This window comes from Oncorhynchus tshawytscha, unplaced genomic scaffold (assembly GCF_018296145.1).
Source record: "Oncorhynchus tshawytscha isolate Ot180627B unplaced genomic scaffold, Otsh_v2.0 Un_contig_8210_pilon_pilon, whole genome shotgun sequence".
Classification (NCBI taxonomy): Eukaryota; Metazoa; Chordata; class Actinopteri; order Salmoniformes; family Salmonidae; genus Oncorhynchus; species Oncorhynchus tshawytscha.
In genome coordinates this window covers 9,353-30,000 of record NW_024608880.1, presented here as the reverse complement: position 1 = coordinate 30,000, position 20,648 = coordinate 9,353, and the positions used below count along the sequence as shown (strand labels likewise).

Below are 20,648 nucleotides of genomic sequence, written 5' to 3'. Positions count from 1 at the left end.
GAGAGGGATGGATGGAGAGATGAAACAGAGGGATGGATGGAGAGATGAACGAGAGAGGGATGGATGGAGAGATGAACGAGAGAGGGATGGATGGAGAGATGAACGAGAGAGGGATGGATGGAGAGATGAAAGAGAGATGCAAAAGAGAGGGATGGATGGAGAGATGAAAGAGAGAGGGATGGATGGAGAGATGAAAGAGAGAGGGATGGATGGAGAGATGAAAGAGAGAGGGATGGATGGAGAGATGAAAGAGAGAGATGAAAGAGAGAGGGATGGAGAGATGAAAGAGAGGGATGGATGGAGAGATGAAAGAGAGGGATGGATGGAGAGATGAAAGAGAGGGATGGATGGAGAGATGAAAGAGAGGGATGGATGGAGAGATGAAAGAGAGGGATGGATGGAGAGATGAAGAGAGAGAGGGATGGATGGAGAGATGAAAGAGAGAGGGATGGATGGAGAGATGCAAAAGAGAGGGGTGATGGAGAGATGCAAAAGAGAGGGATGGATGGAGAGATGAAAGAGAGAGATGGATAGAGTAACTTACTGAGTATTCTCCTTTAGAGTTCATCAACCTGGTCTTCATCACATCTAGAGGCTGACACAGGAATGTAGCACAGCCTCCCTACAGACAGACAGACATATCATTTGTTTTCTTTGAGTTACTGTATCAATGAACTATGTCATTGTTATCATATCACATTCTATCCAACCAGCACTCTGCACTATTTTAACCAATAAGAAGCCCGGTTACTCACAGCGATGAAGCTAGACAGGAAGTGTGTGAGGATGTTATCGCCCATGAAGCCTGAAGACAGCACCAGCTGTTTAGCCTGGTCATAACATGCCAACTACAGAGAGGAGGGAGGAGAGAGAGGGCAGGGAGATATGGAGAGAAAGAGAAAGATAGAAAGATGGAGATCGGGGCAGTGATAGACAGGGAGATGAAGGGAGAGAGGAGGGTGAGATGGAGATGGGGCAGTGATAGACAGGGAGATGGAGGGGGAAGGGAGAGAGGAGGGTGAGATGGAGAGAGAAAGCGAGGAGGGTGAGATGGAGAGAGAGCGAGGAGGGTGAGATGGAGAGAGAGCGAGGAGGGTGAGATGGAGAGAGAGCGAGAGGGTGAGATGGAGAGAGAGCGAGGAGGGTGAGATGGAGAGAGAGCGAGAGAGGGTGAGATGGAGAGAGAGCGAGAGGGGTGAGATGGAGAGAGAAAGAGAGAGGGTGAGATGGAGAGATGCGAGAGAGGGTGAGATGGAGAGATGAAAGAGAGGGTGAGATGGAGAGAGAGCAAGGAGGGATGGATGGAGAGATGAAAGAGGCGGGTGAGATGGAGAGAGAGCGAGGCGGGTGAGATGGAGAGAGAGCAAGGCTGGTGAGATGGAGAGAGATCGAGGCGGGTGAGATGGAGAGAGCAGAGGATGGGTGAGATGAGAGAGAGAGGGTGAGATGGAGAGAGCGAGGAGGGTGAGATGGAGAGAGAGCGATGAGGGTGAGATGGAGATCATAGCGACATTCTGAGATGGAGAGAGCAGCGCAGGATTTTGAGATGGAGAGAGAGCGAGGACTGAGATGGAGAGAGAGCGAGGAGGGTGAGATGGAGAGAGAGCGAGGAGGGTGAGATGGAGAGAGAGAGCGAGGAGGGTGAGATGGAGAGAGAGCGAGAGGGTGGATGAGATGAAGCGAGGAGGGTGAGATGGAGAGAGAGCGAGCAGGGTGAGATGGAGAGAGAGCGAGAGAGGGTGAGATGGATGAAGAGAGCGAGGCGGGTGAGATGGAGAGAGACGAGGCGGGGTGAGATGGAGAGAGAGGAGGAGGGTGAGATGGAGAGAAAGAGAAAGATAGGAGGGTGAGATGGAGAGAGCGAGAGGGGTGAGATGGAGAGAGCGAGGGGTGAGATGGAGAGAGAGCGAGGCGGGTGAGATGGAGAGAGAGCGAGGCGGGTGAGATGGAGAGAGAGCGAGGAGGGTGAGATGGAGAGAGAGCGAGGAGGGTGAGATGGAGAGAGAGCGAGGAGAGAGAGAGCGGGTGAGATGGAGAGAGAGCGAGGCGGGTGAGATGGAGAGAGAGCGAGGAGGGTGAGATGGAGAGAGAGCGAGGAGGGTGAGATGGAGAGAGAGAGGAGGGTGAGATGGAGAGCGAGGAGGGTGAGATGGAGGAGAGAGAGCGAGGAGGGTGAGATGGAGAGAGAGCGAGGAGGGTGAGATGGAGAGAGAGCGAGGAGGGTGAGATGGAGAGAGAGCGAGGAGGGTGAGATGGAGAGAGAGCGAGGAGGGTGAGATGGAGAGAGAGCGAGGAGGGTGAGATGGAGAGAGAGCGAGAGAGGTGAGATGGAGAGAGAGCGAGGAGGGTGAGATGGAGAGAGAGCGAGGAGGGTGAGATGGAGAGAGAGCGAGGAGGGAGATGGAGAGAGAGCGAGGAGGGTGAGATGGAGAGAGAGCGAGGAGGGTGAGATGGAGAGAGAGCGAGGAGGGTGAGATGGAGAGATGAGATGGAGAGAGAGCGAGGAGGGTGAGATGGAGAGAGAGCGAGGAGGGTGAGATGGAGAGAGAGCGAGAGAGGGTGAGATGGAGAGAGAGCGAGAGAGGGTGAGATGGAGAGAGAGAGGGTGAGATGGAGAGAGAGCGAGGGTGAGGGTGAGATGGAGAGAGAGCGAGAGAGAGGGTGAGATGGAGAGAGAGAGAGAGGGTGAGATGGAGAGAGAGGGTGAGATGAGAGAGGGTGAGATGGAGAGAGAGAGAGATGAGAGAGAGAGGGTGAGATGGAGAGAGAGAGGGTGAGATGGAGAGAGAGGGGGGTGAGATGGAGAGAGAGAGATGGGGGTGAGATGGAGAGAGAGAGGGTGAGATGGAGATGGAGAGAGGAGAGAGAGGGGTGAGATGGAGAGAGGAGAGAGAGGGTGAGATGGAGAGAGAGAGAGGGAGATGAGAGAGAGAGAGAGGGTGAGAGAGGGAGAGATGGAGAGAGAGATGGAGAGAGGGTGAGATGGAGAGAGAGAGGGTGAGATGGAGAGAGAGAGAGATGAGAGAGAGAGGGAGAGATGGAGAGAGAGAGGGTGAGGGTGAGATGGAGAGAGAGGAGAGAGAGAGGGTGAGATGGAGAGAGAGAGAGAGAGGGTGAGATGGAGAGAGAGAGAGAGAGGGTGAGATGGAGAGAGAGAGGGTGAGATGGAGAGAGAGAGGGGTGAGATGGAGAGAGAGGAGTGAGATGGAGAGAGAGAGGGTGAGATGGAGAGAGAGATGGAGATGGAGAGAGAGAGGGGTGAGATGGAGAGAGAGGGTGAGATGGAGAGAGAGAGGGGAGATGGAGATGAGATGGAGAGAGGAGGGGGTGAGATGGAGAGAGAGAGAGGAGGGTGAGATGGAGAGAGAGAGAGGGTGAGATGGAGAGAGAGAGGGTGAGATGGAGAGAGAGAGAGAGGGTGAGATGGAGAGAGAGAGAGGAGGGTGAGATGGAGAGAGAGAGAGGGTGAGATGGAGAGAGAGAGAGAGGGTGAGATGGAGAGAGAGAGAGAGGGTGAGATGGAGAGAGAGAGAGAGAGGGTGAGATGGAGAGAGAGAGAGAGGGTGAGATGGAGAGAGTGAGAGAGGGTGAGATGGAGAGAGAGAGAGAGAGAGTGAGATGGAGAGGAGAGGAGAGAGAGAGGGTGAGATGAGAGAGAGAGAGGGTGAGATGGAGAGAGAGAGGGTGAGATGAGAGAGAGAGGGTGAGATGAGAGAGAGAGGGTGAGATGAGAGAGAGAGGGTGAGATGAGAGAGAGAGGGTGAGATGGAGAGGGTGAGATGGAGAGAGAGGGTGAGATGGAGAGGGTGAGATGGAGAGAGAGAGAGGGTGAGATGGAGAGAGAGAGAGAGAGAGGTGAGATGGAGAGAGAGAGAGAGAGAGATGGAGAGAGAGAGAGGGTGGAGAGAGAGAGGGGTGAGATGAGAGAGAGAGGGTGAGATGAGAGAGAGGGTGAGATGAGAGAGAGGGGTGAGATGAGAGAGAGAGGGTGAGATGAGAGAGAGGGTGAGATGGAGAGGGTGAGATGGAGAGAGAGAGGGTGAGATGGAGGGTGAGATGGAGAGGAGAGAGAGGGTGAGATGGAGAGAGAGAGAGGGGGTGAGATGGAGAGAGAGAGAGGGGGTGAGATGGAGAGAGAGGGGTGAGATGAGAGAGAGATGAGATGGAGAGAGGAGTGAGATGGAGAGAGGAACATGAGATGGAGAGAGAGAGGGTGAGATGGAGAGAGAGAGAGATGGAGAGGGTGAGATGGAGAGAGAGAGGGGTGAGATGGAGAGGAGAGAGATGGAGAGAGATGAGAGAGAGAGGAGAGAGGGTGAGATGGAGAGAGAGAGAGAGAGGGTGAGATGGAGAGAGAGAGGGTGAGATGGAGAGAGAGAGAGATGGAGATGGAGAGAGAGAGAGAGGGTGAGATGGAGAGAGAGAGAGAGGGGTGAGATGGAGAGAGAGAGAGAGGGTGAGATGGAGAGAGAGAGAGAGGGTGAGATGGAGAGAGAGAGAGGGTGAGATGAGAGGAGAGAGAGGTGAGATGAGAGAGAGAGGGTGAGATGGAGAGAGAGGGTGAGATGGAGAGCAAGAGAGGAACATGAGATGAGAGAGAACATGAGATGGAGAGAGAGAGATGAGATGAGAGAGAGAGAGAGGGTGAGATGGAGAGAGAGAGGGTGAGATGGAGAGAGAGAGAGGGGTGAGATGGAGAGAGAGAGGGTGAGATGGAGAGAGAGAGAGGGTGAGATGGAGAGAGAGGGGGTGAGATGGAGAGAGAGAGGAGATGAGATGGAGAGAGAGAAACATGAGATGGAGAGAGGAACATGAGATGGAGAGAGAGAGAGAGGGAGAGATGGAGATGGAGAGAGAGAGGGTGAGATGGAGAGAGAGAGAGGGTGAGATGGAGAGAGAGAGAGAGGGTGAGAGATGGAGAGAGAGAGAGAGGGTGAGATGGAGAGAGAGAGAGAGGGGTGAGATGGAGAGAGAGAGAGAGGGTGAGATGGAGAGAGAGAGAGAGGGGTGAGATGGAGAGAGAGAGAGAGGGTGAGATGGAGAGAGAGGGTGAGATGGAGAGAGAGGGTGAGATGGAGAGAGAGGGTGAGATGGAGAGAGAGAACATGAGATGGAGAGAGAGAGAGAGAGAGTGAGATGGAGAGAGAGAGGGAGGGTGAGATGGAGAGAGAGAGGGTGAGATGGAGAGAGAGAGGGTGAGATGGAGAGAGGAACATGAGATGGAGAGAGAGAGGGTGAGATGGAGAGAGAGAGAGGGGGTGAGATGGAGAGAGAGAGAGAGGGTGAGATGGAGAGAGAGAGGGTGAGATGGAGAGAGAGGGTGAGATGGAGAGAGAGGGTGAGATGGAGAGAGAGGGTGAGATGGAGAGAGAGGGTGAGATGGAGAGAGAGGGTGAGATGGAGAGAGAGGGGTGAGATGGAGAGAGAGGGTGAGATGGAGAGAGGAACATGAGATGGAGAGAGGAACATGAGATGGAGAGAAGAACATGAGATGGAGAGAGGAACATGAGATGGAGAGAGGAACATGAGATGGAGAGAGGAACATGAGATGGAGAGAGGAACATGAGATGGAGAGAGGAACATGAGATGGAGAGAGGAACATGAGATGGAGAGAGGAACATGAGATGGAGAGAGGAACATGAGATGGAGAGAGGAACATGAGATGGAGAGAGGAACATGAGATGGAGAGAGGAACATGAGATGGGTTATAATTCCAAATACATTCAAAAGACAAATCAGTAGATAAAGAGAAGACCTAAAGACAACCAACTAGAGTCTCTCTCCTAATCCATACAATCTACTGCTATACATAACGCTATTAATAAACTACATTTCCCAAGGTGCTGTGCGGTCGTACCTGTCCCACGGTGACCAGAGCTCCTCTGCTGGAGGCCATGGTGGCTCCTGAGAACAACTTCCTCACCCCCTCTACACACAGGTCAGAGGGGAGGGGTCAGGGGTCATACACAGGGGGGATAATGAGCAGGGAGCAGCAGAAAACACACAGGTCAGAGGGGAGGGGTCAGGGGTCATACACAGGGGGGATAATGAGCAGGGAGCAGCAGAAAACACACAGGTCAGAGGGGAGGGGTCAGGGGTCATACACAGGGGGGATAATGAGCAGGGAGCAGCAGAAAACACACGGCTTCTATTGTTCTGTTGTTTATAAAATGTTTTGCATTGGAGTGATAGTGTGTGTGGCCACCTCTCTAAACTCATCACGGGTCTCTTGTCATTTCATCTTTTTGAGTACAAATCACACATTCCTACCTTCTCTGAAGACCCTGAAGAGACCGTCCACAGCATGTTTGTAGCTGAGAGAGAGAGACAGAGAGAGGGAGAGAGACAGAGAGAGAGAGAGAGAGAGAGAGAGAGAGAGAGAGAGAGAGAGACAGTGTTAGACATTGTCAGATCAACAACATGTCATGTGGTCTAAATGGTCAGGAACACTCACTTTCTCCTCAGCTCTGGGGGAAGTTTAACATCATTCTGCATCCTGAGGGGCAAAACCAGTGTATTAGTTAAAACATTACATTAATATACATCATACAACCTAACTATAACTATTGAATAACTATCATAAAATGCAAGAGAGCTGTGTGTGTTAACAAGGTGTTTCTCTGACCTGACGTTCACCATGTCTGCAGGAGTACCAATGAACCCGCCAGTAAAACCTAGAAGCATGACAGAGATTAGTGTGGAATTATTATAATAAAATAACTAAGATTTTACCAACTGGGGACATTTTGTTTGTCCCCACAAGGTCAAATACCATTTATAGGGGTTTAGGGTTAAGGTAAGCATTAGTGTTAGAATTAAGGTAGGGTTAGGAGCTAGGGTTAGTTTTAGGGATAAGGTTAGGGAAAATAGGATTCTGAATGGGACTGAATTGTGTGTCCCCACAAGGTTGGCTGTACAAGACTGTGTGTGTGAGCATTACCCTCAGACTGTATGTGTGTGAGCGAGCATTACCCTCAGACTGTGTGCAGACTGTGTGTGTGTGAGCATTACCCTCAGACTGTGTGTGTGAGCATTACCCTCAGACTGTGTGTGTGTGAGCATTACCCTCAGACTGTGTGTGTGTGTGAGCATTACCCTCAGACTGTGTGTGTGTGTGTGTGTGTGTGTGTGTGTGTGTGTGAGCATTACCCTCAGACTGTGTGTGTGTGTGTGTGTGTGAGCATTACCCTCAGACTGTGTGTGTGTGAGCATTACCCTCAGACTGTGTGTGTGAGCATTACCCTCAGACTGTGTGTGTGAGCATTACCCTCAGACTGTGTGTGTGCATTACCCTCAGACTGTGTGTGTGTGAGCAGCATTACTCTCAGACTGTGTGTGTGTGTGTGAGCAGCATTACCCTCAGACTGTGTGTGTGTGAGCATTACCCTCAGACTCTGTGTGTGTGAGCATTACCCTCAGACTCTGTGTGTGTGTGAGCATTACCCTCAGACTGTGTGTGTGTGAGCATTACCCTCAGACTGTGTGTGTGTGAGCGAGCATTACCCTCAGACTGTGTGTGTGTGAGCGAGCATTATCCTCAGACTGTGTGTGTGTGAGCATTACCCTCAGACTGTGTGTGTGTGAGCATTACCCTCAGACTGTGTGTGTGTGAGCATTACCCTCAGACTGTGTGTGTGTGAGCATTACCCTCAGACTGTGTGTGTGTGTGAGCATTACCCTCAGACTGTGTGTGTGTGTGTGTGTGTGAGCATTACCCTCAGACTGTGTGTGTGTGAGCATTACCCTCAGACTGTGTGTGTGTGAGCATTACCCTCAGACTGTGTGTGTGAGCATTACCCTCAGACTGTGTGTGTGAGCATTACCCTCAGACTGTGTGTGTGAGCATTACCCTCAGACTGTGTGTGTGCATTACCCTCAGACTGTGTGTGTGTGAGCGAGCATTACTCTCAGACTGTGTGTGTGTGTGTGAGCGAGCATTACCCTCAGACTCTGTGTGTGAGCATTACCCTCAGACTCTGTGTGTGTGAGCATTACCCTCAGACTCTGTGTGTGTGAGCATTACCCTCAGACTCTGTGTGTGTGTGAGCATTACCCTCAGACTGTGTGTGTGTGTGTGTGTGTGAGCATTACCCTCAGACTGTGTGTGTGTGTGTGTGTGTGTGAGCATTACCCTCAGACTGTGTGTGTGTGAGCATTACCCTCAGACTGTGTGTGTGAGCATTACCCCAGGCTGTGTGTGTGAGCATTACCCTCAGACTGTGTGTGTGAGCATTACCCTCAGACTGTGTGTGTGTGTGTGCATTACCCTCAGACTGTGTGTGTGTGTGTGAGAATAGGAGCATTACCCTCAGACTGTGTGTGTGTGGCGAGCATTACCCTCAGACTGTGTGTGTGTGTGAGCATTACCCTCAGACTGTGTGTGTGTGTGAGCATTACCCTCAGACTGTGTGTGTGTGTGAGCATTACCCTCCGACTGTGTGTGTGTGTGAGCATTACCCTCCGACTGTGTGTGTGTGAGCATTACCCTCCGACTGTGTGTGTGTGAGCATTACCCTCCGACTGTGTGTGAGCATTACCCTCAGACTGTGTGTGTGTGAGAGAGCATTACTCTCAGACTGTGTGTGTGTGTGTGTGTGTGTGTGTGTGTGTGTGTGTGTGTGTGTGTGTGTGTGTGTGAGCATTACCCTCAGACTGTTCACAGCGTGTGTTCAGCATACATGCGTGGTTTAGCAAGCCTGTGTGTGTGTGTGTCTGTGTGTGTGTGTGTGTGTGTGTCTACCTCCGAAGGCCCCCAGCAGCACCTTCTGGTAGAAAGGCATGGGCCCCTGGTTACTGCTGCTCAACATGTCTCTGACTGTCTCGTAGATAGCAAACCTAGTTAGAGAATAGGACATCTAGAGGGAGGGAGGGAGGGTAGTAGAGGGAGGGGAGGGAGGGAGGGAGAGAGGGAAGTAGAGGGAGGGAGAGAGGGTAGTAGAGGGAGGGAGAGAGGGTAGTAGAGGGAGGGAGAGAGGGTAGTAGAGGGAGGGAGGAGGGAGGGAGGGAGAGGGAGTAGAGGGAGGGAGAGAGGGAAGTAGAGGGAGGGAGAGAGGGTAGTAGAGGGAGGGAGAGAGGGTAGTAGAGGGAGGGAGAGAGGATAGTAGAGGGAGGGAGAGAGGATAGTAGAGGGAGGGAGAGAGGGTAGTAGAGGGAGGGAGAGAGGGTAGTAGAGGGCAGAGGAGAGAGGATAGTAGAGGGAGGGAGAGAGGGTAGTAGAGGGCAGAGGAGAGAGGGTAGTAGAGGGAGGGAGAGAGGGTAGTAGAGGGCAGAGGAGAGAGGATAGTAGAGGGAGGGAGAGAGGGTAGTAGAGGGAGGGAGAGAGGATAGTAGAGGGAGGGAGAGAGGATAGTAGAGGGAGGGAGGGAGGGTAGTAGAGGGAGGGAGAGAGGGTAGTAGAGGGAGGGAGAGAGGGAAGTAGAGGGAGGGAGAGAGGGTAGTAGAGGGAGGGAGAGAGGGTAGTAGAGGGAGGGAGAGAGGATAGTAGAGGGAGGGAGAGAGGATAGTAGAGGGAGGGAGAGAGGGTAGTAGAGGGAGGGAGAGAGGGTAGTAGAGGGAGGGAGAGAGGATAGTAGAGGGAGGGAGAGAGGATAGTAGAGGGAGGGAGAGAGGGTAGTAGAGGGAGGGAGAGAGGGTAGTAGAGGGAGGGAGAGAGGATAGTAGAGGGAGGGAGAGAGGATAGTAGAGGGAGGGAGAGAGGGTAGTAGAGGGAGGGAGAGAGGGTAGTAGAGGGAGGGAGAGAGGGTAGTAGAGGGAGGGGAGGGGGGGTAGTAGAGGGCAGAGGAGAGAGGGTAGTAGAGGGAGGGAGAGAGGGTAGTAGAGGGAGGGAGAGGGGTAGTAGAGGGAGGGAGGGAGGGTAGTAGAGGGCAGAGGAGAGAGGGAGAGGGGTAGTAGGGAGGGAGGGAGGGGAGTAGAGGGAGGGAGAGAGGGTAGTAGAGGGGAGAGAGGGTAGTAGAGGGAGGGAGAGAGGGTAGTAGAGGGAGAGGAGAGAGGGTAGTAGAGGGAGGGAGAGAGGGAAGTAGAGGGAGGGAGAGAGGATAGTAGAGGGAGGGAGAGAGGGTAGTAGAGGGAGGGAGAGAGGGTAGTAGAGGGCAGAGGAGAGAGAAAAAAAGTACAACAAATTGAAAAAAAGAGCGATGTGTAGCTTTCCTACTGACATTCTAGTTGTGTCATAGCTTCAATCCACCACTAACTGACACTGTCACAAACAGGAAACAGTTCCTCTCCAGAGAGAGATGTCAGTAGAGGCGTTAACAGGACGTTTCAGCACCCCAACCAGTTTCTTAGGCACAGATCTAGGATCAGCTATCCCTCCCTCAATCCCAACCTTAACCATTAGTGAGGGAAATGCTAAACAGACCACAGATCAGTGTTTATGGCCAACTTCACCCTACACCAGATTCCTCACAGTGTGTTACCGTGGTAACCAACTGACATGCTTACTACTGGTCTATCTTCATATAGAGAATTTCTTCTGATGCAATACTGTCAGAGGGGTTACTAACTTCCACTCGGCCAATGAAACAAACTGGATCCAGGTGAGGCATTGGGGCGGTAGGTTGCCTAGTGGTTAGAGTGTTGGACTAGTGACCGGAAGGTTGCTATATCAAATCCCCGAGCTGACAAGGTACAAATCTGTCCTTCTACCCCTGAACAAGTCCGTTAACCCACTGTTCCTAGGCCGTCATTGTAAATAAGAATCTGTTCTTAACTGACTTGCCTAAAAAGGTCAAAAAGGTTCTATATACCTATCTCTGGAATAGAATACTGATCCTTCTGCCTGGAACACTCAGGTTCTATATACCTATCTCTGGAATAGAATACTGATCCTTCTGCCTGGAACACTCAGGTTCTATATACCCATCTCTGGAATAGAATACTGATCCTTCTGCCTGGAACACTCAGGTTCTATATACCCATCTCTGGAATAGAATACTGATCCTTCTGCCTGGAACACTCAGGTTCTATATACCTATCTCTGGAACATAATACTGATCCTTCTGCCTGGAACACTCAGGTTCTATATACCCATCTCTGGAATAGAATACTGATCCTTCTGCCTGGAACTATATAGGTTCTATATACCCATCTCTGGAATAGAATACTGATCCTTCTGCCTGGAACTATATAGGTTCTATATACCTATCTCTGGAATAGAATACTGATCCTTCTGCCTGGAACACTCAGGTTCTATATACCCATCTCTGGAATAGAATACTGATCCTTCTGCCTGGAACTATATAGGTTCTATATACCTATCTCTGGAATAGAATACTGATCCTTCTGCCTGGAACTATATAGGTTCTATATACCTATCTCTGGAATAGAATACTGATCCTTCTGCCTGGAACTATATAGGTTCTATATACCCATCTCTGGAATAGAATACTGATCCTTCTGCCTGGAACTATATAGGTTCTATATACCCATCTCTGGAATAGATGGAACTATCATTATAGGATTACACCCATTCTCTCTCTAACACACACCCTCTCCCTCCCCCTCTACCACACACCCTCTCCCTCCCTCTCTACCACACACCCTCTCCATCCTCCTACCTGTCTGCAGAGTGATGCGCTGAGTCCGTTGTACAGAGCCAGAGCTCCATCGTTCTTCACTACCTGCATGGCCATGCTCACCATCCCCATCTTCCCCTTCTGCTGGGTCTGCAGGTGGACCTACGCATGCACACACACACACACACTATTTCATCATCTTCATCATTACAAATACAATCAATATACTGTATCTTCATCATCATTACCATTATCACAGTCAGTCATCAGTGTGGATATTTCTTAGTGACTGTGGAACTGTCTCTCTCTTTCAGACAGACAGAGACACACACTAGCGTGACAGACCGACAGACAGTGTGTTTCTGTCTGTCATACTGCTGTCTGAGTGTTTATAGCTCAGCTGACCTGGTTGTAACTGTGGTGATCTGTGAGGTGGTACACGATGGCAGGAACAGGTGTGTCACTGTGACTTATGGTAGAGATAAATCTACACACACATCGCTGTGCACACACACACACACACTGTCCTTGAGGTGTATTATAGTTTACTATCTATAGAGATAGTAGTACCATGTAGTAGTTACTGTCTATAGAGATAGTAGTACCATGTAGTAGTACCATGTAGTAGTTACTGCCTATAGAGATAGTAGTACCATGTAGTAGTACCATGTAGTAGTTACTGTCTATAGAGATAGTAGTACCATGTAGTAGTACCATGTAGTAGTACCATGTAGTAGTTACTGTCTATAGAGATAGTAGTACCATGTAGTAGTTACTGTCTATAGAGATAGTAGTACCATGTAGTAGTTACTGTCTATAGAGATGGTACTACTATGTAGTAGTTACTGTCTATAGAGATAGTAGTACCATGTAGTAGTACCATGTAGTAGTACCATGTAGTAGTTACTGTCTATAGAGATAGTAGTACCATGTAGTAGTTACTGTCTATAGAGATAGTAGTACCATGTAGTAGTTACTGTCTATAGAGATAGTAGTACCATGTAGTAGTTACTGTCTATAGAGATGGTACTACTATGTAGTAGTTACTGTCTATAGAGATAGTAGTACCATGTAGTAGTACCATGTAGTAGTTACTGTCTATAGAGATAGTAGTACCATGTAGTAGTTACTGTCTATAGAGATAGTAGTACCATGTAGTAGTACCATGTAGTAGTTACTGTCTATAGAGATAGTAGTACCATGTAGTAGTTACTGTCTATAGAGATAGTAGTACCATGTAGTAGTACCATGTAGTAGTTACTGTCTATAGAGATAGTAGTACCATGTAGTAGTTACTGTCTATAGAGATAGTAGTACCATGTAGTAGTTACTGTCTATAGAGATAGTAGTACCATGTAGTAGTACCATGTAGTAGTTACAGCCTATAGAGATAGTAGTACCATGTAGTAGTTACTGTCTATAGAGATAGTAGTACCATGTAGTAGTTACTGTCTATAGAGATAGTAGTACCATGTAGTAGTTACTGTCTATAGAGATAGTAGTACCATGTAGTAGTTACTGTCTATAGAGATAGTAGTACCATGTAGTAGTTACTGTCTATAGAGATAGTAGTACCATGTAGTAGTTACTGTCTATAGAGATAGTAGTACCATGTAGTAGTTACTGTCTATAGAGATAGTAGTACCATGTAGTAGTTACTGTCTATAGAGATAGTAGTACCATGTAGTAGTTACTGTCTATAGAGATGGTACTACTATGTAGTAGTTACTGTCTATAGAGATGGTACTACTATGTAGTAGTTACTGTCTATAGAGATAGTAGTACCATGTAGTAGTACCATGTAGTAGTTACAGCCTATAGAGATAGTAGTACCATGTAGTAGTTACTGTCTATAGAGATAGTAGTACCATGTAGTAGTACCTGTCTATAGAGATAGTAGTACCATGTAGTAGTTACTGTCTATAGAGATAGTAGTACCATGTAGTAGGTACTGTCTATAGAGATAGTAGTACCATGTAGTAGTACCATGTAGTAGTTACTGTCTATAGAGATAGTAGTACCATGTAGTAGTTACTGTCTATAGAGATAGCAGTACCATGTAGTAGTTACTGTCTATAGAGATAGTAGTACCATGTAGTAGTTACTGTCTATAGAGATAGTAGTATAATGTTGTAGTTGTGAGTCAGTGGAGATGGTAGTACATGTAGTAGTAGTGAGTCAGTGGAGATAGTAGTATAATGTAGTAGTAGTGAGTCAGTGGAGATAGTAGTATAATGTAGTAGTAGTGAGATAGTAGTATAATGTGGTAGTAGTGAGTCAGTGGAGATAGTAGTATAATGTAGTAGTAGTGAGTCAGTGGAGATAGTAGTATAATGTAGTAGTAGTGAGTCAGTGGAGATAGTAGTATAATGTAGTAGTTGTGAGTCAGTGGAGATAGTAGTATAATGTAGTAGTAGTGAGTCAGTGGAGATAGTAGTATAATGTGGTAGTAGTGAGTCAGTGGAGATAGCTGTAGATATGGGGTTGTGACAGTTGTAGCAGTAGTTGGAATGTCACAATTACTGACATTCTCGTGTGTGTACAGGGAACAGGTTTTTGGTAGGTAATTCTGACTTCCTTCGAACTCTCTCCCTCCTTCCTTATGTCTCTCTCTGACAGTGTAATGTATTGTTCTTCTCAGAGGGCTTTTTATCGACTGGGCTCTGCTCCAAGTGTGGCCTCCAGCCGACCAATCACGTCTCTCGCTCCCACCGGCTAATCAGAACTCTGAGCTCAAAGGCCGCCAAGGCCTACAACTATGGAACACAAACTCTCTCTCTCCCTCTCTCTCTCTCTCCCCTGGTGCGGGTAGATAATAATTCACACCCCGAATACAGACACAGATAGCTGGTTGCTGCAGGACCTGGCTGATACTCAATAATCTCTCCAGTCAGGACACAGTGCAATGAGTGAACGAATGACTGAACCAGCGAATAAAACAAAAGTGCATGAATGACCGAAGGAATGAACAAACAAAATAACTAATTAATTAAATAACTAACAAATAAGTGAGTGAGTTTGCTGACTATCTTCTCTGATGACTAGAGAAGATAGTCAGAATACAGTAAGTATCTCCTCTAATGACACTGAAAGTCAAAAATGCAGAGCTGGGGCCTTTTCCCAAAAAGAGAAAGTCAGCATTTAACCTCTAACCTCCAGCTAGTCCTGAGTCACATCACCAACACACTGTTCCATTGTTACAGTCATGACTCAATAGATTCTAATACTGATAGGAAGACAATGCCATAACTTAGATGTGGGTGTTAAGTTGTTTCAAGTTACACACACACACACACACACGTGAGATCCTGATCCTCCCCTCAGGGTGTTACTAGGGCAACTGGCTTCATGTCAGACTAAAACAGGCATAGTAACAACAGTGTGTTGTTGGAACTAGGTCAGAGAGGAGAGGCACGGCTAGCTTCACTAGGTCAGAGAGGCGAGGCCTCCGCAGTGCACACACAGGTAGCTTACAGTTCTTCATCCTTCTCACCTCCGTCAGAGAGACGACAGGGAAGTTACCACCATTTATCTACCTCTAGGCTGCTATACATAGAATGACAAACCAAATAAATAGCCTAGTGTTTTTCATGGAATATTTGTGGTAATTAAAAATTATTTATTTAGAATGATTTTCCAGAAATAGTTTGAGGTCTATGTATTCTCAAATTGAAAAAAATGAGGGAGCGCCGCTCACCAGCACTCAGGAGAAGGAGAAGCTAGGCCAGGCATGGCTAGCTTCAGGAGAAGAGGGGAAGCTAGGCTAGGCAAGGCTAGCTTCAGGAAAAGAGGAGAGGCTAGGCTAGGCAAGGCTAGCTTCAGGAGAAGAGGGGAAGCTAGGCTAGGCAAGGCTAGCTTCAGGAGAAGAGGGGAAGCTAGGCTAGGCAAGGCTAGCTTCAGGAGAAGAGGAGAGGCTAGGCTAGGCAAGGCTAGCTTCAGGAGAAGAGGAGAGGCTAGGCTAGGCAAGGCTAGCTTCAGGAGAAGAGGAGAGGCTAGGCTAGACAAGGCTAGCTTCAGGAGAAGAGGAGAGGCTAGACAAGGCTAGCTTCAGGAGAAGATGAGAGGCTAGGCCAGGCATGGCTAGCTTCAGGAGAAGAGGAGAAGCTAGGCCAGGCATGGCTAGCTTCAGGAGAAGAGGGGAAGCTAGGCTAGGCAAGGCTAGCTTCAGGAGAAGAGGAGAGGCTAGGCTAGGCAAGGCTAGCTTCAGGAGAAGAGGGGAAGCTAGGCTAGGCAAGGCTAGCTTCAGGAGAAGAGGAGAAGCTAGGCCAGGCAAGGCTAGCTTCAGGAGAAGAGGGGAAGCTAGGCTAGGCAAGGCTAGCTTCAGGAGAAGAGGAGAAGCTAGGCCAGGCATGGCTAGCTTCAGGAGAAGAGGAGAAGCTAGGCCAGGCATGGCTAGCTTCAGGAGAAGAGGGGAAGCTAGGCTAGAGTCATATACAGTGGACAAAACATTAAGAAGTCTTTCCAGTAATTAGACTGACCAGGTGAATCTAGGATCCCCTATTGATACCACTTGTTAAATCCACTTCCATCAGTGTAGATGAAGGGGAGGAAACATGTTAAAGCAGGATTTGTAAGCCTTGAGGCAACTGAGACAGATTGTTTTATGTGTGTTGTTTATATGTTGTTTTATGTGTGTTGTTTATATGTTGTTTTATGTGTGCCATTCAGAGGGAGGGCAAGACAAAACATTTGTGTCTTTGAACGGGGTGTGGTCGTAGGTTGTCGGTTTGTGTCAAAGGTGGTCAATTTCTGCCTGAACTCCATAGCCGTTGATAAGTGATCATTTACACGTTCACGTTGCGCGATGTATTTCTGATAGGTTTTTAGAACTATGAAGATGTCCAGTGAAACCAGATATGCAATTTGTTGATAACACAACACTTGGATACACATTATGCAGAATGCTAATCAATAAAAACATTTGCTAGTTTCTATAGCGGGTTATTTCATAGGGAATTGTCAGAGGCTCTCTCCTATTGTGACATCACCAACAGTTAGAGAATGAAGGCAACTAACATGGCGTCCGTTCTAAAGCCTGACCCAACTCTCTGAACAGATGACTCTGGGCATGGCTGGCTTCAGAGGACCAATGCTTCTTACACATCTTGTTTGTCTTGTTCTGGCAGGTTTGTCAACTCTTGAGATCTCCCTGAGGATTATGCATCTCTCTCTCTCTCTGCACCAGCCTACAGGATAGACCAGGATGGGTGGATCTATTCTAGACATCCAGATGACCCTGGCCTGTACATTCTCCATGACAACAGTAGATGACCCTGGCCTGTACATTCTCCATGACAACAGTAGATGACCCTGGCCTGTGTGTGTGTGTTAGTGTGTGCTGTATGGGTGTGTGTGTGTGTGGGACTCTCCAGCAAAGTAATTATATACCTTTAGACTTTTCTAAGTAGGCGAGTTGAGACAGGCTGTCTAGGCTACACTATCAACTCCAAACACACACACCTCTGTCCAACACTAGCTCCACCCACTGTCCTATCATCTCTGTCCAACACTAGCTCCTCCCACTACCCTCTGTCCAACACTAGCTCCACCCACTGCCCTCTGTCCAACACTAGCTCCACCCACTGCCCTCTGTCCAACACTAGCTCCACCCACTACCCTCTGTCCAACACTAACTCCACCCACTACCCTCTGTCCAACACTAACTCCACCCACTACCCTCTGTCCAACACTAACTCCACCCACTACCCTCTGTCCAACACTAACTCCACCCACTACCCTCTGTACAACACTAGCTCCACCCACTATCCTCAGTACAACACTAGCTCCTCCCACTACCCTCTGTACAACACTAGCTCCACCCACTACCCCCTGTCCAACACTAACTCCACCCACTGCCCTCTGTCCAACACTAGCTCCTCCCACTACCAATACAGATACAGCGATCGAAGGGAAAGCATCTGGAGCAGGGTTTGAACCAGCAACCCTGCAGTTACAGGCCTTCCTTGTGGACTACCACCTGTGCCATAAAGGCCCAGACCTCTTAGTACACTCAAACACAGAGACGCTACACACAGGAAGCCCCAGCTGCTTTAAGACTGCTGGTTAGTGCTGTAATTTCATACCACGTCTATATAATTATACTACACACTGACCTACTTGTATGCATCTGTCATCCTGTTGCCTGTTACACTATAGGACCACAACCGCACTGTGCTGGCTCTGGTATTTTCCTTCACTTTCCAGGACGTTCCAGAAACTATGCTGGATGCATTAACAGGCCAGTACAGTTCAGCTGGGACCTGCAGTGTTCATCAGGCGTGTTAATTAAGCCTACACACGTTATACCGCACACAGGCCTACTGTAGAGTTAGGATATGTCATTCTGTGTGTGCTATTCCGGACTTCAAGATGACCCTGGTGTGAACATGCTCAATGACAACAGTAGAGCATGTGGCTACTACTACTGACTACTGTAAGTTATCCGTAATATGAGACGGCTTTAACGCTACAGTTCGACTAGGCCCAACCCTGTTTACATTGCACCGTAACGGCGCGGTTAGCCGGTCAGTGAACTGGAGAGATCGCGCTTAACGAGGCCGATCACTGCTTCCCGTACCTCCGCGGGACACAGACACAGTCATGTCACTAGGCTAGAGGAGAGAGAGAGAGAAAATGATTCTACAACTTTCATTTTCTGTCCTATTTTCTCCAATCATCAGCAGGGCGCTGTGTTCCGTTTGGATAGATCCCAGTAGCCCGTTTAGTCTTTTATAACACAGGATGAAATTAGGGCAGTTGTTGTCCCTAGTCTCCCAGGTAAACAGCTGGCTGACTAGCGGGCCTGCAGCCTCCGTAGGTCGGCTATAATCCTGCTAGGGGGTTCTAGGGTTCTCTCTCCACCACTTACTTTGATGAGGTCCAGAGGATGGGTGCAGCAGGCAGCCCCACAGGAGGCGAGCCCCCAAAATACCACCGCGACATCCGTTTATCGCTCATATTTCCCCTCCTGTCTTTATATAGTCCTACTGCTCTTCGCTGAGTCCAATTCGATCCAGTCCAACAACGCAGCTGGCCAGAGCCAAGCTCCCTTTCCGCCTCGACACGCAAACAGGTCGGCGCAGCAGTCTGTGCTTTCTGGTCCCCTCTTTCTCTCTCCGCGGGTCGAATGGAGGATAACCTCGTTAATCTTCAAATTTGAAGACGCCACCGACGGACTTTGGGTTCCGGTGCACGCATACACACGCAAACCACATCGTGCGCGTGTGTGTAGGCAATTTTACAGAACGCGTGATAGGAAATGGATCGAGAGAGAGACAAGAGGGGAGTCGCAGTGAGTGCACGCGCAGCCAATTGCCACCCCGGGCTGAGGAACTGCCTCCTAGGGCTCTAGCTAGCCAGACTCAAAGGTCGCCGCTCGACAATTTATTTTCTGCAGGTTGTTTTTGCAAACGTCAAAACTGAAAAAGTCACCGGTTTGTCTAACCTACGCTACAGAGAGGATGCCCGTTTTTCTTAAAGAGACAGTACACCCTCAAGTAGTCAGCTACCCAACCAGACACAGTGTACAAGTACTCTGTCGCTTTAAGGGAAACAATTCCCAACATTCTCCGGTGAAGAAACTTTCTTTTTCAACGGAGTCAAGCGGCGATACATCGTATCCGTGGTAACGAATGGTTAGATGAAACAATTTGAAACTGGTTACAAAGTTTCTATTCTACTGTTATTGTTTCCCGAACTCTCTGACATTGCTTTTGACCGAGAGCTGTTCGTGTCATCCGTCACAGATGCAATAACATCCGCATTGACTGGAGCCAAAATGTATCCCTTCTATTTTTCAATGCAGTCGTCACTTGGCAGCCTGTTGGCGAGTTCTAGACAATAGCTAGAGCCATTTCTCAGAAGGCTACGAAAACAACACATAACCATGTAAAAGTACAACTTCGACATCTTAAGTCAAACACTTCAACGTGTTTAAAAGCCACCGTTGTTCCAGAATGCCTCTATGTAAATGCTGACCTCGCGCCAGGAGGAGTTTGCCAGCTCGCCTCGCATTCCCCAGGACAAATACTCATCAGAACATCGTTAAAGAGTCACACAGAAGGTCACATGCCCTGTGTTTAAATATACACGTTATATTAGTTGTTATTGTGTGTGTGTGTGGCATAGAGGTGGTGGTACACGTTGACCCAATGTGTTTGTGTGCGCGCTCCTGACTTGGTCGGAATCTCTTCGCGCGCTGTAACATTCCTGCCTGGTGCAAAGAGTTCTTTTAAGCGCTGGAACTTTGGTCACTGGTTCAAATGAACATGCTCGCCCTTCCACCCAGATACTTGTATTGAGGTCACAACAGTGACTAGCCTAAGCATATAGCATTTGATAAGCTAGCCCAGGTTCATTGAATTTACTGTGTCTGACCTTTTCAACCAAAAAATGTCATTTACATGCCTTTACTTCCCTGAACTTAGAACAACTCACTACGGAATGTGACCCTTAAAATCCCCATGCTGTTTCAGTAACTATGGAGATGCTTGTCCAGTAGGGGATGCATGTCAATAGTCTGGCTTGGCTTCCTAACCTTTTATGTCTCCTTTCCTTCATCTGTATAGAACATGAGATGGCTTGACAAATGACCATTAGCCATCCTTCACATTGCTGTCTGTGTTATCCTATCTTGTATTTTGAAATCAGCACAAAGGCAAGCAGAGAGACAAGGAGAGTAAAGCCACTAGACTATTGAGATACACCCTCTCTCTCTCTCTCTCTCTCTGTGTGAAAGATGACTTTGTTTCTATGAAAAATACACCTCTACTGCCCCCTTGTGGATATATAGGGGAACTGTAGTTTGGTTTAGGTCTAGAGGCATTCCCTGTAAATATGGTCACAGAAATAGTCAAAGTGTAAAAGTGTAATTGTCTTTGCCATTCTATGAGTTGATTGCTAATAGTAGTTCCACAACATGGCTGTTGTTCATTTCTCAGATATACCACATATTCTTTATCCCTTTACACTTGTGTGTATAAGGTAGTAGTTTTGGAATTGTTAGCTAGATTACTCGTTGGTTATTACTGCATTGTCGGAACTAGAAGCACAAGCATTTCACTACACTCGCATTAACATCTGCTAACCATGTGTATGTGACAAATAGAATTTGATTTGATTTGATGATTGTTGGCT

The 20,648-nt window shown here is 48.3% G+C and overlaps 1 protein-coding gene across 1 annotated transcript in view; it reads right to left on the bottom strand.

Moving 5' to 3' along the window:
• Positions 1-19,461, bottom strand: part of LOC121843916 (mitochondrial dicarboxylate carrier-like) — a 26,244-nt gene extending 6,783 nt beyond the window's left edge. Inside the window, 10 exon segments of the mRNA XM_042313792.1 lie at positions 545-622; positions 756-848; positions 5,858-5,928; positions 6,271-6,314; positions 6,455-6,496; positions 6,626-6,674; positions 8,741-8,855; positions 11,556-11,675; positions 18,382-18,431; positions 18,434-19,461. Of these exon segments, the coding sequence (XP_042169726.1) occupies positions 545-622; positions 756-848; positions 5,858-5,928; positions 6,271-6,314; positions 6,455-6,496; positions 6,626-6,674; positions 8,741-8,855; positions 11,556-11,675; positions 18,382-18,431; positions 18,434-18,470 (699 nt within the window). The 5' untranslated portion in view covers positions 18,471-19,461.
• Positions 19,462-20,648: the final 1,187 nt, after the last annotated feature.